Source organism: Etheostoma cragini, chromosome 5 (genome assembly GCF_013103735.1).
Source record: "Etheostoma cragini isolate CJK2018 chromosome 5, CSU_Ecrag_1.0, whole genome shotgun sequence".
NCBI classification, from domain to species: Eukaryota; Metazoa; Chordata; class Actinopteri; order Perciformes; family Percidae; genus Etheostoma; species Etheostoma cragini.
Window position 1 is genome coordinate 5,966,187 of NC_048411.1, and position 16,244 is coordinate 5,982,430.

A 16,244-nucleotide genomic window follows, 5' to 3' on the forward strand; every position below is an offset into this window, starting at 1 on the left:
ATGTCAGGTCACTCCTAGTCTCGCATTGCAAGACCTACTGTATATTCACAACGTTGTGGAGTCTGGTCTACATCACAAAAACATTCCAGTAAAGGTGAAAAAAATGCTCTGGGTTGATTGCATTTCTTTAAACCAATCACAGTCGTCTTGGGCGGACCTAGTAGTGCGTTCCATGTGCCTCGCCAGCCGAAACTGGGAATGATGTCACACCCGAGTCAAAAGTGTTTCCATTTACAAGTCGGATTTTCGCTGTTTTCAAATGCTCTAGCCAGGTTAGCCATTGTTAGCAAAGCCAGTTTATAACATGCATTAATTCAATTTAGTTTTAAATTCAATTTTATTCATAGTATCAAATCATAACAAGAGTTATCTCAAGACACTTTACAGGTCTAGACCACATGCTATAATTTACAAAGCCCCAACAATTCTAGTAATTCCCCAAGAGCAAGCCATTGGTGAGGAAAAACTTCCTTTCAGGGAGAAACCTTGGACAGGCCCTGGCTCTTGGTAGGTGGTGTCTGACGGTGCTGGTTGGGGATGTGATGCACAGTGGCAGTTATAGTCACAAAAATGATAATGAAACTATGACTAGAAATAGTAGTTGTAGTACAGTAGTTAATCGCGTAGCAGGGCGTAGTAGTGCACTGCAGGGTGTAACAAGGCATAGCAGGGTGTAGTAGGGCACTGCAGGGAGTAACAGGGTATAGCAGGACGTAGCAGGGTATAGTAGGGCACTGCAGGGAGTAACAGGGTATAGCAGGACGTAGCAGGGTATAGTAGGGCACTGGAAAGTGTAACAGGGCATAGCAGGATGTAGCAGGATGTAGAAGGGTGTAGCAGGGCACTGCAGAGTGTAACAGGGCATAGCAGGACGTAGCAGGATGTAGAAGGGTGTAGCAGGGCACTTCAGAGTGTAACAAGGCATAGCAGGACGTAGCAGAGAGATTTCATTAGCATTACGGTGTTTTTGTGCATTCAAGCAGTGTAACAACATTGTCCACAGATAGAGTATGGACAGCGCTGTGTGTAAGATTGATTTAATGAGACACAAATAACACAGAAGCGTCAGAAATACAATCCTCTTGGAATCAAGCACCACTTTAATGTTGTATTATTTGAACATAATAGCTTTATTTAAAGATAATTCAATTGTGTGTGGATATCAGCAATTGATAACACCAAACTAAAAATATCTGTTTTGCAGGGAGTGTCATTCACTTTGCGGCCTGGAGAGGTGACCGCCCTTGTGGGTCCTTCAGGCAGTGGAAAGAGCTCCTGCGTGAGTCTGTTGGAAAACTTCTACCTTCCTCAGCAAGGCCAAGTGCTGCTGGATGGAAAGCCCATACACACCTTCCAGCATGACTACCTCCACTCCAAGGTCAGACCACATCCGGGGGATTCATTGTGGACAGAATGTGTTCTTTTAAAGTTTAAAGGTGCCCTGCCACATGTATTTCATTACTTTGTGGTAATGTCTAAAGTTCTACGATGGACTCTGTAATATTTTTGTTAAAAAATGCCTTGGGTACCTTGTTTCAATCCATTCTAGTGTGGTATAGAAAGCCTGCAGGAAGACTCAGCTCCATTTGTGCCAGTTCTCATTAATATGCAACAAGCTAAGCTGTTTAACTCTGATTGGCTAACTGTTAGCCAATGACAGTATCATCCGTATCATTTACCACATAACACAAACACATACGGAAAAAAAAAAAAATGCAAGTAAAAAAGGTTTTGTGTGGCAAAGCACCTTTTAATACTTGCATATTCTTTATTTGTCTTATTATCAACAAATCAAACAAATGCGCCCAAAACTAATAATGTGTAAGTCTGACTCAGTACTTTACAACTCTCCTTCTTTGTTTGTGGCACTCAAACCCAAACCAATATTGTTGTTCCAATCAGGAATTTAGACAAAAACATAGAAAGATAGGGTCCGGGTTGAAAAAGTTCTTAGCTGTCAGAACTAAGACGAGAATTTTTCGTAACATTAATTAAATCATCATTTGGAAGTTAAACATTGGGTAACCTAGGAAGGTAAACTACAGGCTCCAGTTACTTAAGATAGCACAGACAAACTGATGTGGGTTTTTTTAAGATTATTTTTGGGCATTACGCCTTTAATCACTGACATAGCTTAGATATGAAAGGAGAGAGAGAGAGGGAAGACATGTAGGACATTGCCGAATGTCAAGTTCAAACCCCGGTCCTCTGTGTCAAGGAATAAACCTCTACATGTGGGCATATGCTTTACCAACTGAGCTACCCGGGTGTTTTGTGGACAACAGAACTCTATGGCACAGAGGAATAAGCTATATGAGACTTTTGCTACATGCTATACTTGTGACTGGAATCAATTAATTGTTGGTTAAGGTCTTCCACACATAAAACCATCAGTTTGTTTCTGCAGGTAGCTCTTGTGGGCCAGGAGCCTGTGCTGTTTGCCCGGACGGTAGAGGAGAACATCACCTATGGCCTGACTGACGTCCCAATGGAGACTGTGGTGCAGGCTGCCATCAAGGCGAATGCCCACGATTTTATCACTTCCCTCCCTACAGGCTATGGAACAAGTAATTATTATTTATATGTGTTCGTTTAGAGGTCAGCTGTTGATGTAATATTAAAGAGAAAGATAGATAAGCCAAGACACCCTGTCAGTAATCATTACATTTTTTATTTCGTATTAAATAAGATTTTAATATTGCCCTCATACTAGAAATCCTGTTCTGGTCTCCTGCTAGAAATCTCACGGTTTATTTGTAGGCTCAATGGGATGTTGTCCTCAATGAACATCTCAAATATTATGTTTGTTTTGGAAGAGTACTTTAGGTTTTGTAAGAAGGAAATGGAGTTAACTGTCATCTATAATGCTATATAAAGATGAAGTCATGCAGCAGAATTACTGCTCCATTTTATTCACCAGGTGTTGGAGAGAAAGGCACCCAGTTGTCAGGGGGGCAGAAACAAAGGGTGGCCATTGCAAGAGCTCTCATCCGCAACCCTCGTGTTCTTATCCTGGACGAGGCCACCAGCGCCCTAGATGCAGAGAGTGAACACATTGTGAGTGAAAGGCTACATTAAGGACCTTTTGGATGTGTCAGAGAGCTGCTGATTCATCTCACTGATCATTTTGTTAATCTCTGATATATCTACTGCAGGTTCAGAACGCTCTTAACAACGTCATGCAGGAGCGCACTGTGTTGGTGATCGCCCATCGGCTCAGCACTGTGGAGAAGGCAGACAACATCATTGTGATCGACAGGGGCCATGTGGCTGAACAGGGGTCTCACAGTCAGCTGATGGCCAGTGGGGGGCTTTACTATAAGCTGGTGCAGAGGCAGGTGCTGGGCATGGAGACCGGGACGGAGGTCCTCAACAAATCCGAAACACTAAGCTGGAAGTCTGATGGTGGAAGGCAGAGAAAAAGGCAAAGCAGCAGTGGCAGTGAGTCTGAACACAATTTGCGCTACTGAGAATGAACTGTAGGGTGTGGAAATGGGAAAGGACTGTTGGAAGGGTTGATTCCTTTTGTATATTCTGGGATTCAAACCATATGTACTGTATAAACTATTTTGTGTACAAATTCAGAAGTGTGAAGTCCCCTCACTGAAATCCAGGAGCTTGATGTATTTTATTGTAATTTGATGTCCTGTCAGAAACAGGACCAGGTTGAGATCCAGTTATAGACGAACTGAGAGGTATTATGAAGTAAAAAATATAGTTGAATGTCTTAAAAATTATCATAGAGCAGTGATTCCCAACCAGGTGTACTTGTACCCAGGTAGAGACGTTTTGATACCATGTCCTTCCCAAAACTGATTTTGTTACCTGAACTGAACCTGGCCGATACCAAGTACCGATCCGATACCAGTGTGTTAAGAAATATATATTTACTGTGTGTGTGTGTGTGTGTGTATGTCTGTATGTCTGTATGTGTGTGTATTTATACATATATATATATATAGATATATATATATATATATATATATATATATACACACACCTTACAGACGACCAGTCCATGCCCTGTATTTACTATCAAACCTACTCGTCTTCAGAATATATAAACACTTTGTTCATTAGAGGAACAACTAACCTTAAGCCCATGAGCCACATTTTATATCTAGTGCACTGCCATACAGCTGGCAAAGATGGGACCCCAGGAGCAGAGTGTGGCAAATAAAGGCTTTCATTTTTTTTTGCATCACTTTTTATTTCCTATTATTAATAAAACATGTATTAATAATACAAAATAATGTACTGAAGCAATTGAAAATATGCTAGGGCCCTTTCTTTTATAAATTTGAATTACATTTTTTGCCCACCAGCCACCAGTTAATTTCTCACCTTGATGCCGCCACCAAGCACGCCAAGAAGAAGACGGTGACTGGATGTAGAGTACGGTGCATGTCCAATTTGCAGTTCTGGGCAAGAATCGCACTTCAATAGCATTCATGCTCTACGATTGGCCAGGCGTTCATGCTTGCGGGAGGTAATGGAACCCAATTGGTTCAGGTCCTATCCCCTGACCAATCGGCTATCCTAAACTAGGTCAATGCCTGACCTCAACTATTCGGTCTCTCGTAGGGCGGGCATTGCACAGAACTGCAGTTGCATCCATAACTATGTGTACGCTGCACCCTGTAGGCTAAGGAGGTTAAACCTGATTCTGAATCACATACAAAAGGCTCTTTTAGGAGTGTGTGTGTGTGTGTGTGTGTACCATAGACTGTATATTTGGTCTATGGTGTGTACAGAGAATGAATGCCATATATTTTTATATCATCTTGTTTGACACTCAAAACAATAATTAATTAAATAATCTAGAAACAGTTAGCGATTCCAAAAAGCTGTATCCACAATTTAGTAAAAGATTTAAAATGTAATATAACTGCACTTTACCCAAGGCCAAATGCGAGGAGACTTCTTAGCCGTGCTGTGTAGGCTACTGCTTTTTAGAACGGCCAAGAAGAATTGATTTACGGTTTGGTCTGAATGCTAACAAGCTTTTTAGAGTTTTTCAGGCTAAATTACGTGGTATCGGATCAGTCCATAGACTTGCGTACTCAAACTTATCAGCTGGTATTGGTATGTACATCGGAACAACTCTATCAGCGGGTGCCTCTACAGTTGCCAGGGGTTACGTGAAAAGGTTTTATGGTAATCTTGCTGAATATAAAAAAAAAAATCTAATTTGTTCAAAAGAATAAATACACATATAAACATGAACTACACCTGAACACTACATGTTGCCGTTTTGTAAGTCAGTGCATAAATTATTTAAGCATTCAGCTCCACTCGAAGTAGTAGTGGCTTAGTAGAATAGCATTCGTATGATTGCTGACCAAACCAACCTCAAAATTGGCAATTTAATTGCATGAAAAAATTAGCAATATCCACTTTTATAAAATGCATAGTGTCATGTATTTGGAATGTACATTAGGAATCAAAGAAAGGGCATGCAGGTTTATCTGACAGAGCTGTGGGGTTCCTCAGACCAAAAGTGGCATTGCCATTAGAAATAAAACTTGAATAAATGAATGGCTACTGTGACCATTACATGGGAATACGGGCGTACAATAGCAGTTGTGCTAAAACCTAGCTGCAATCCATCTCTCCTTGTTTTTAGTAGTTTAATATATTATTTAGTTAATATTTAAGTGTGCATTGTCCTGTCTAAATAAAACAGCATATCATGTAACTAATATATTATCTTTAAGAACAGGTGATATGCTGAAGTTGATGTATGTGGTTTGTTGTTTTATATACTTCATCATCACACTCCAGACAAAGAATGTATTGTTTAGGTCTTCCTCAGGTTTTGTTTTTTTACTATGTTTGAATGTATTTACTGTAACAGGTGTAGAAATGCTTTGAGTTTCTTTTCAGGGCTGTTCAATTTCATGATTTGTAATTAAACAAGTAAGCTCCAATACTGCAATGACTACAAAGAGAAGACAGGTGCCTTCTGTGTAGAACTATGTGATGAAGATATATTAATTAATAACACTGACATACATAACTTAATTGTGTAAAACACTATATAAATAAATAAAAATGAATGTGTACAAATATACTGTATGTCTGCCTTGGAAATAAACATGTTGGATTAAAACCAAATGTTGCATTTAATGTCTCTTTTAAGCCAGCCATTTAGATATCAGTCATTGTAAATGTGGATGTTGAAACAGGTTTTCTTTAATTTACAAATAAAAAGAAGTAAGAATTAGTTGACTGTCAAATTTAGTCAAATATTTTGCCAGTACTTCACCCATAGAAAAATAAAATATTTCTATGGCTATACCTTGGTAGTAATTGTTCAATTAACGCCAATTTTGGGGTTTTGCGGGAATTGCGATATTTCTGACAGCACATGAAGGCTGCACGGGGCCTGTAACTACTTCCTGTAAGGGAAGCCCAGTCAGCTGTCACAATCTGTGAAAGGCGAGAAGAGGGATCACAGGCGAAGAGAAACACAACTAGAGCTAAAAATGTCTAGTTTTTTCAACAAGTTTAGTGCTTACACGATGGCTCAACTCAACGAAATTCTGGAGGACGATGAAAAACTTACAAAAATGGTACAGGAGATAGATGAGGTATGTTAAGCTATATGCTTTTGTAGTCCAACGTTAGCTTCTAGTCCTTTTTCTCGGTCACTGTTTTTTCCTCAGCCCTTTGTTGTGCTTTACCAACGTAGGCTACTCTCGGTAGAGTCACGGAGACGGTGGCTTCAAATCACGTGTGGGATTTAATCAAAAATATGTGTTGTCAACCGAACTTCAGTGTTCTGAAACCTAAAATAGGCTATACATCGTTAACCTTGGGACGGAGCAAGGGCTAGCATTGTCTCAAGTTTTAACTCAAGGATTCCCAGTTTGCGACATTGTTGCTCCGTCCAAACTGTACAACGTCAACGTCTACACTTATGTATGAGGAACATATTTTAATAACAATATTATTGCTGTGTCATTAACAGAACATATTAAATTTAAGCCATGGCCTATAGCTTCGAGACTTTTTCAGACTTCTGCCCATTTATGACTGTTGGCACCGGGAGCGAGGAAAACGATACTTAACACCCTTATGTAAAATATTAATTTATTTATCCCCCAGCACCATAAGTAATACTTCCAACATTATAACAACAAATATGTAATTCGTATCAGTAGCTGTAGCTAATGTTGAATAAAGCTTTATGCTATATGTGTAGCCTATACATTCTGTATAGGTCTAAAGCGTGAGGCCGTTTCCAAAGTAACATTAAAGGTGCTCTAAGCGATGTTGGGTGACGTCACGTCTTGACGTTGACGTTCAAGGTATTTTCAAACAAAACGACACTAGCCCCCAACCCCCACCCCACCCCCAAATCCTTCTTGTCAGTTATTGGCTGAAACACTGTCTGTGTATGCTTGGTGGTGTAGGCTGGCACCTATTGTTTTTGTTGTTTGTAGACCCTGGGCTGTCTACAGAGACCTTTTTTTCTTTTTCTTTTTTTTACACTAGCTCCGTTTCCATCCACTTGTCAATCAAATTATCAGAAGTTTTGGTTAAAAAAAAAATATATATATATATATATAACACATAACTGCACAACTTAAAGCAAACATTTGCAAAAAAAATTCTAGACAAAATGGATCGCACCAACCCCCAAGACATGATCACTATTTCAAAAGTTATAATAGTGTGTAATATGCTTTTATATGTGGAAGCTGATAGCATCATATCAAGCTATAATAAGAAAACATCACATCGCTATGACGATGCAGATGCAACTTGGCTTTTATCTTCCGTCCGGCACCGCTGCAAAACAACTCTTTTTTTTTTTTCAAGACATGTCCCGCTTGTTTGAGTGCCTTCTATTGACTCCGGAGGACGTCCCATGGCTTGTCCTATTACCGTTGTTGGCCATTTCCTTCGCGATTTCCTGATAAACTCAATTCAAAAAGTCTCTCGTCCGACCACTTCCATCTGTCTTTGTTGACACCCGCCATGTGTGCAGACAGAAATGAACTAAAACGTCTTCTATGTTTTGTGGCGGGCTGCAACCATCAAATGACCAAAAAACTTAATCGCAATTCACAATTTATTCAGCAAGTAACGTTTCCATCAGCGTATATCACATAAGCCGTATATAGATCATGATCAAATCCGATGAGACTGAACGTGTTTCCTTTGAGTCCATAATAATAAAATTCCATCAAATTTTACTGTTTCCATAAGGCATTTTTCATTTGTTTGCCATTTGTGACAACAAATGTTCTAGCCTAAAACAGGTGTGACATCGCTTAGAACACCTTTAAATAGAGACTGTGCCTTCTCCATACAGACCATTGGCTTTGGTCCAGTAGCACAAGGAGAAAATCTCGATTCACCTGCTCAAGATTTAAGTTTTAAATAACTTGGATTTTTTTTTCTGACTTTGATTCTCATTTTATTTTACGAGTCGACTAATTTCATCTGGGAGTTTTAAACGTATACTGTATAAAATAGGTTTTAAAGTGCTCCCAACCACTGCACTGCTCTCCCTTTTCTTTGTTTAAGGCTTGTGCTGATGCGCAATGTGCTATAGGTGCTAAAAGAAATCTGTTTGGTAGGCCTACTGCCAATTTATTTTGTTTTGTCATGGCCCAAAAATAGAATAGAATTGTAATATTAATTCTAAGCAACAAAAAAATGACTGATTTTTCCCCCCCCCTAATCGTGCAGATCTACCTGCATTGCACTCTTATCATTTTGTCGTGACAAGTAGCTGATAAGGTCCGTTTTTTTCCATACAGGAACAAATTACAGGCCACAGCCTTAGACCATATAAAGAAAAAGTGCCAACAGATTTGACACATTTATATACAGAATTTGTGCTTCTGACAATTTCCCAGGGTGCTGCTGCTTCTGAAATGGTCAATTCCAGCGTGCGCTTTAAGTTACCCTGCTGAATCAGTCCCACCAGATCCCTGTGCTGGAAGAATTTTCCCAGTGTGTTCTTCTTGCTCATAAATTGCAAAGTCTTCAGGAAACTCTTTCTTCCTCACTTTCTTAAACTACAGTTTGGACCCATTTGTAATTGGAAACATTAAACACACATTGTCAGGACACAGGCAGTTTTCTTGCCTGTTGTCATGGTGCTGTGTCTTTCCTCTGGCAGCATCATTTAAGCCAATTTTGTGTTAGAGTAAGGACTAAAATGTGATTTAAAAAAAAAAAAAAATCCCTCTTCTTAGACGTGAGGAAAAAGCTACTATATGTAGGGCTGGAATTTAATACCTTTTAGACACCGACGAATTGCTTCTAAAGTATAGAAAAATGCCTTTTCATTCATTACCCAATTTCAATACCTAAGGAATTAATCTTATCAGCGAGCCAATAAGCAATAATGCAGCGTGCTTTTAGAAATGTTTATGATTGGCTGTGTAGTCTTACATGTCATAGAGGCAGGAAGGAACAACTCCACGTTAGGCAGACAGGGCTCACCTATTAGGAGCTGAAAAATAAAGAAAAGGATTTGTTAAGTAATTTATTTTTGGTATTGAAAAACCCTATAGTTCAAGAACCGGTATCGAAGTTATGGTATTGGCATCGATACCGGTATCAAATATATTTGAACGGTAGCCAGCCCTATACTACAGCAAAAACCAGAGGAATGGGTTGGGTGGATGTTGTGCTGTCTGTGAGCTGGCCTTTTTATGTTGTTGTCAGTTTTGTTTTAGATCTGCACCCTGTCTGATTGTCCCCATAGTTTCATTTTCCACTTCCCAGTAGCTTACAGAGAGGAAGGGACTTGTTTACTGCAATGACTTGTGTAATTTAAATCAGTCATAAGATTATAGGAGATATGGTATGGAGTGAACCAGACAAGTAAAGACATGCCCGAGCCAAAGGTGGAGCTGTAACCTGCATGCGAACAGAAGCCGTTGGTGTCATAAGACATTGAGTGCAACCTGAGATTGCTGAGATCTTTGGACTATACAGCTGTAGTATATAGATGAGGGATGAGAAGCTTATTGCCTACAGCAAAGCATGCTTATGCAAAACAAACTGAAGGCAGCACGCGTTGCCTTTTGAATAATGCAAACGGTTCTGTCTTGAATTTGTTTAGATTAAATGCATCCTGTTTTTCCACATGAATTGCCCATAAATGGCCCACACCTATACTATTGGTCCTGTTATACGCTAATTGCGACTTTTATGTGTGGATCTGTGTTAAGGTAGGCTGTTTGGGGCTTGTGTTTTGAGGCAGTCTCAAGCAGCAAGACATTTCTAAAATGATATGAGCTCTTCAGCAACATTTGGACCTTTGCTGCACTAAAGCCAGCATGATCTTTGTTTATAGGTGACCCAGTTTTATTATATCACCACATGATGCTCTAGGGTCCCATGGCATGGGGCTCTTTGGATGCTTTTATATAGACCTTAGTAGTCTGAATCTGAAGTCTCTTTTATATAGACCTTAGTGGCCCCCTAATACTGTATCTGAAGTGTCTTTTATATAGACCTTTGTGGTCCCCTAATACCATATCTGCCTTGGTGCAGAATTACAGCCACTAGAGCCAGTCCCACAATAAGCTTTCCTTAGTATGTGCCATTTCTGAGTCTGTAGCTTTTGAAGAGAAGAGAGGGGGGCAAGGTGGAGGCTGGGGGTGTCCCAACTGCCTCTTTGCTTGTTTGAAAGCCATGATGATCTCTCTCTCTCTCTCTCTCTCTCTCTCTCTCTCTCTCTCTCTCTCAAAGATCAAAAGTTGCAAACTGTCTGATTTATTGGCAGGCAACGTTTCAGCGCTAAGCCATCCCCTGGCAAATTGAATGAGGGGAGATCTTTGCATTTTGAAAAGTTTATTTTTTTAGTTCTCTAAAAAGGGTTTCATATGAATCCAACAAATTAGCAACCAGAATTCAGCCTATTTGTGAACAAAATGGTAGGCTTACCAACCTATAGGTAAGATATCCATCTACGGATGCAGTTAATTCTAAGGATTAACTGTATTTTACAGATACAATTTTATGTTTTTAGCCAAATAGATAGGTCCTAGTTCTAAAGCCAAACTTTGGTTTCAAACTTCATTCTGTAACCCACTTGTATGTGTAACAAGTCACATTTTAATGTGGCTTTGTTTGTGGTTCTACACAACAAAGCAACAAAGAGAATTCATCTGTTATTTGAGCAACAATTCCGAGAGCAAAGTTGGCTTCAGTCTTATTTTTTGTGAGTGGCATATTAAATCACATCAAGTATTTTGGGTACACTGGATTTATGGAGAGAGTGAAGCTGAACTACTGCAATATCTCATTTTTTTTTTTTAAGGAATTGTGATTACATAGCCTTCATTCCATTTCATCTTGTTTTTGTAATGCCCTTTTATGTATTTTTTGTTTTTACCTTCTTTTTTGCTGTTTATGTATTAAGTGCCTTCCTTTTAAATTTGATATATTTATTTTATTTCCAAGATTAGATTAGATTAGAGGATACTTTATTCATCCCACAGCGGGGAAATTCTCTTGTTACAGCAGCATTTTCTACAATGAAAGCAAAACAAACAAACAAGTAAACACACAAAAAAAACAGGCAAACAATAGACAATGTGCAGAAGTAACAGTAAGTACTGAAGTAAATTGGTGTTACATAAGGTATTGTAAAGTAAAGTGCAGTTGCCATAGTACAAGAAAACAACATTGCAGTGTAGTAAGTGACGTTAAAATTAATTTGAATGTGTAATTAAAGTAATAATGCAGAAGCAGGTAACCATAATATAAGTTATATTCACCTGTGACCATAAATAATATTGAAAAAGTAAGTACTTGTAATGGAGATATAAATACAGATAAAGATATACATAGAGTGTGTGTATTAAATGAAAAACAGGAACAGAACTACAACATTATCAGGTAGTGCCGGTGTTGTAGAGTCTAGTAAGGATATAATGCTCCCTGGATAGAAATTAACATCTTTTTGTATGATACATGATGCAAAATTGTTTAAACATTGTATAACAATGTTATTTTAATAATAACAACAATTAATTTTAAACTTTCGATTTTATTTTAATTCTTATGTATGTGTGAAATTTGTGTATATGTGTTTGTTGTGTCATGGTTGTCTTGCTACTGGATGCCTAAAATTTCTTTTGGGATGAATAAAGTATCTATCGAACTAACTAACTAACTAACTAACACGTAAAATTTGCATTCCCCAGCATACAGTTATGTGTTTGGTTTGACCCAGCACCAGCCTGCAGTTGTAAATGCTATTTAAAGGTCTGCCTCCTCAGCGGGCCACTAGGAATGAGCTAAAGGGAGGCCACCTCACCTCAGGATATGATGGTGCAAAGTGCAGTGGGAAATAGACATATTTAGCTGCTTTCCTTCATAAAAGGTTGTTTCCAGTCCAACACCCAAATAAGGCCGGCTCAGTCCGTTTTATAAACCATTACACAATTAAGACCTACGCTTCAGTGTATTTTTAGGCGTTTTCCTACATATTCTCCCCCAATCCTGATAATATTTGCACATACAGCCTCTTGGTTGGATGTGTTAAATGAGTTGTTTTGAGAAGTAGCAGGAGACCTTTTTTTAATTCTGTCCCGCACTGTTCACACAGTAGCATGTTGTTCTGCCAACTTGTCTTCATGCTTTCAAGGAAAACTTGCATTAAGGGCACAATCAGTTTTTACATTAAGTTCTGGTTATCTCAGATTTGGAATCATGACTCTGAGGCTGACATGAAACTTCTACTACCACTCTGAAATATATGACATGAACACAATGCAAAACTAAAATAATTGATGATGGCTCCTCTCCATCCAGGTGTCTGAGTAAACTATGATAGTGACTGTACCCAAAATGAATCACTATTTAAAGGGTAACTACAGCTTTTTCCAGCGTGACACTTTGAATTGAAACTGAATATTAATCTGAGCCAGTCAGTGGAATAACAAGCACTTTTTTAAAGGTAAATAAGAGCTGGACAATTGTCCTATTAACTTAGATTGTAGCTTGTTTCACTGCTGCGACTGTAGCAATCTCGTTTAATACTGGACCAATGTCATAAATAGTTGTACCCATCAGTCATTTAAGGGCTGCACTATTAATAGAACTTAAATCACGATTTTTGGCTTCCCACGATCAAATTTGTGTGATTGAGCGATATTTAAATATTCATAATTCTGTTCATAGAACGCTCTGTATCAAAGTCTCATTTTTGCCTCCATGAGCCAATCAGAGTTGTTCCCTGCACCACGCAGCATAGTTTCTAGACGTAGACTGTAAGGTGTGGATTCCCAACCCGACCTTGACGGGTAACATCCAGGTTCGGACTAGTACTTAGAAATTATGGTCTGGTTTGGGTCTGTTGATTTTGACGACGTAGTTAAGCGGCATGCTGCTGTTGCTAAGGCAACACTAGCACCATCTTTGGAATTAAAATTCCCCCCCATCACCTTCACCACACCTTGATTGAGATTGGCATGGGGAACTTTCCAGAAGATCATCTCTCAATGCAAATCAAACCAGCTATTAAGCTAACTAAAATAAAACCATGCCAATCCCTAGTTATGGTGAAGGGGTATGTGATGATGTGGTGGGGGGGGGGGGGGGGGGGGGGGGGGGGTATTTTAATTCCAAACGCCAAGGGAACTTTATCAGGTAGTTTAATATCCTGATCCATGAAATAATTGGCCTTTAAAAATAAAATGTGCCTGCTTCTATGGAAATTTAAAACAGGGATATGTAAACTTATGCCCCCTGTATTTTAAGGAAAAACATGTATTTATTTACCATACATTATTCATTCACAAAGAAAATTGGTGTCCTCAAAAGGTTGGATTTTCCAAATTTCTTTGAATTAAGGCATTAAGATCAATTTCCAAAAGAGTTTTTTTTTCCCTCTTTTTAATCAACTTTAGCATGTGTGTAAACTTGTACTAGCCACTGTAGGGTTGTGTTTCTCCAAAAGTTAAGTTGGCGCACTGCGTGTTTAGCGCGTGTCTCCGCCCGCCACCCCCTCCCCCCCAACCACTGCCAAAACACTCAATCCCCCTTCAGAATGAATGGAGAGACCTGCGTGTTTGCAGCACCGTCTGAAGGCCGTGTGAATGCCCACTACACACTCAGCCTGTCATGAGTCCTGAATTTGGGGAAGTGGACAGGTAATAACAAAAGGTTTTTTTGACATGTTTGTGTGTGTGTGTCTGTGTGTTTTGTAGATGCAGGAAGTTCAGCAAAGCAAAGAGCAGACACTGGCCAACAACCGAACCCTGGCAGAGCAAAACCTCGTCCTGCAGCCCAGACTGGAGCACAACAAAGAGGAGCTCACCAAGCGCTACAGCTGTCTCCAAGAGAGATTTGAGTCCTATCAGCTTCGCAAATCCACCCTAGGTACGGCAGCAGTTCAGCTACTACAAGAAAGCGAAACATTTCTAATGATCCTCTGTGTCTTATAGGGCTGTCAAACCTGGCCAAAAAATGCAAATGTTTGTTCTAAAAAAACACATAGGTTTGCCTCAAACCATAGCTCAAAACACACCGACCAGTCTGATTGTCTCCTTGTACATGGTTGCCAACCCCAGCATGACGTGGGGTTATTGTTGTGGTTGGGCGGTAATACTGTTTACAGCAACGGTATCAGTTTCAATACCATATCAATATCAGTGGATATGACACATGCCCTTTGGTGTGGGAGATCTGGGTTCAATTCCCACTGTGACACATCAACCAACATGTCCCTGAGCCAGACGCTTGACCCCTAGTTGCTTTGGATAAAATAATGTAATATTGTATTTTCAATCAAGACCATTTCTGAACAGCAATTCAGATTTTTGCGCCACTTCCTAATTCATCAGAAAACCAAATAGTCAGGGGAACCTAAATACAGCAGCCCCCTTTTGTTCTTCTTCTGCGTGAACACGCACGGAAGAGACTTGTTACACCAGTTCTCATGTTTCCCTTCAGAGGCTGTAGCAGCCTTTTTTACCAGAAGCCCTGATGTCAGGTTGCTGCAGGGTGTCGCTGTGATTGAAATCCGGTTGACCAAGTTTTCAGATCTCATTTACATCTCCTCTGCAAGAGGCTCATGGCTATAATAACCCTTACTGACGCACCTTCACGCTACGTCCTAGTGTGTGAAGGAAAGGGAATGACAATACTTGTGACCTTGTTGACGCGGAGGTTGCCAAGCAACCCTCCCAAAATAGCATGCCAACCCTTCACTACTCTGCTACGCTGATAAAAGTTTGACTCTGCCTTCTTCTCTGCAAGGCATGCAGACCGGTGCTGTCATGTACACTTTACACACTACGGTTGTCACAGACTTTGCTTTAAGGCCAACATTTTTCAGTCTGTGGTTTTGTCTGTTGTCAGCAAAGGATGGCTTTTGTTGAATGTAGGTTACTCAATGCACTAGCTGTCCTAGTTGTAGGTTTGCTGTAGAGCAGCTGGGGAAGGACAGCCATGTGCAGAGTTTTCTGTAAACAAAACTTAAAGATCCAACATACAGTGGTGTGAAAAAGTGTTTGCCCCCTTCCTCATTTCCTGTTCCTCTGCATGTTTGTCACACTTAAGTGTTTCGGAACATCAAACCAATTTAAACAATAGTCAAGGACAACACAAGTAAACACAAAATGCAATTTGTAAATGAAGGTGTTTATTATTAAAAGGTGAAAAAAAATCCAAACCTTCATGGCCCTGTGTGAAAAAGTGATTGCCCCCTAAACCTAATAACTGGTTGGGCCACCCTTAGTAGCAACAACTGCAACCAAGCGTTTGCGATAACGTGCAATGAGGCTTTTACAGCGTCCTGGAGGAATTTTGGCCCACTTATCTTTGCAGAATTGTCCTAGTTGTTACATTAGAGGGTTTTCAAGCATGAACGGCTTTTTTAAGGTCATACCACAACATCTCAATAGGATTCAGGTCAGGACTTTGGCTAGGCCACTCCAAAGTCTTCATTTTGTTTTTCCTCAGCCATTCGGTGGTGGACTTGCTGGTGTGTTTAGGATCATTGTCCTGCTGCAGAACCCAAGTTCGTTTCAGCTTGAGTACACGAACAGATGGTCGGACATTCTCCTTCAGGATCTCTTGGTAGACAGCAGAATTCATAGTTCCTTTTATCACGGCAAGTCTTCCAGGTCCTGAAGCAGCAAAACAGCCCTAGACCATCACACTACAACCACCATATTTTACTTTTGGTATAATGTTCTTTTTATGAAATGCAGTGTTCCTTCTATGCCAGATATACTTGGACACACACCTTCCAAAGAGTT

At 39.8% G+C, this 16,244-nt stretch overlaps 2 protein-coding genes across 3 annotated transcripts in view; both read left to right on the forward strand.

Annotated features, from left to right (window-relative positions):
• abcb9 (ATP-binding cassette, sub-family B (MDR/TAP), member 9) overlaps positions 1-3,906 on the forward strand; it is a 10,451-nt gene extending 6,545 nt beyond the window's left edge. The window contains exons 8-11 of the mRNA XM_034871789.1: positions 1,205-1,378; positions 2,408-2,567; positions 2,921-3,057; positions 3,156-3,906. Of these exons, the coding sequence (XP_034727680.1) occupies positions 1,205-1,378; positions 2,408-2,567; positions 2,921-3,057; positions 3,156-3,470 (786 nt within the window). The 3' untranslated portion in view covers positions 3,471-3,906. The remainder of the gene's footprint in view (positions 1-1,204; positions 1,379-2,407; positions 2,568-2,920; positions 3,058-3,155) is intronic.
• Positions 3,309-16,244, forward strand: part of vps37ba (VPS37B subunit of ESCRT-I a) — a 20,487-nt gene continuing 7,551 nt past the window's right edge. The window contains exons 1-2 of one of the 2 annotated variants that reach the window (XM_034871791.1): positions 3,309-3,445; positions 14,190-14,361. In XM_034871791.1, the coding sequence (XP_034727682.1) occupies positions 14,190-14,361 (172 nt within the window). In that variant the 5' untranslated portion in view covers positions 3,309-3,445. Of the gene's footprint in view, positions 3,446-6,378; positions 6,594-14,189; positions 14,362-16,244 lie in introns of those variants that run through there. The other variant, XM_034871790.1, reaches the window with a different exon arrangement.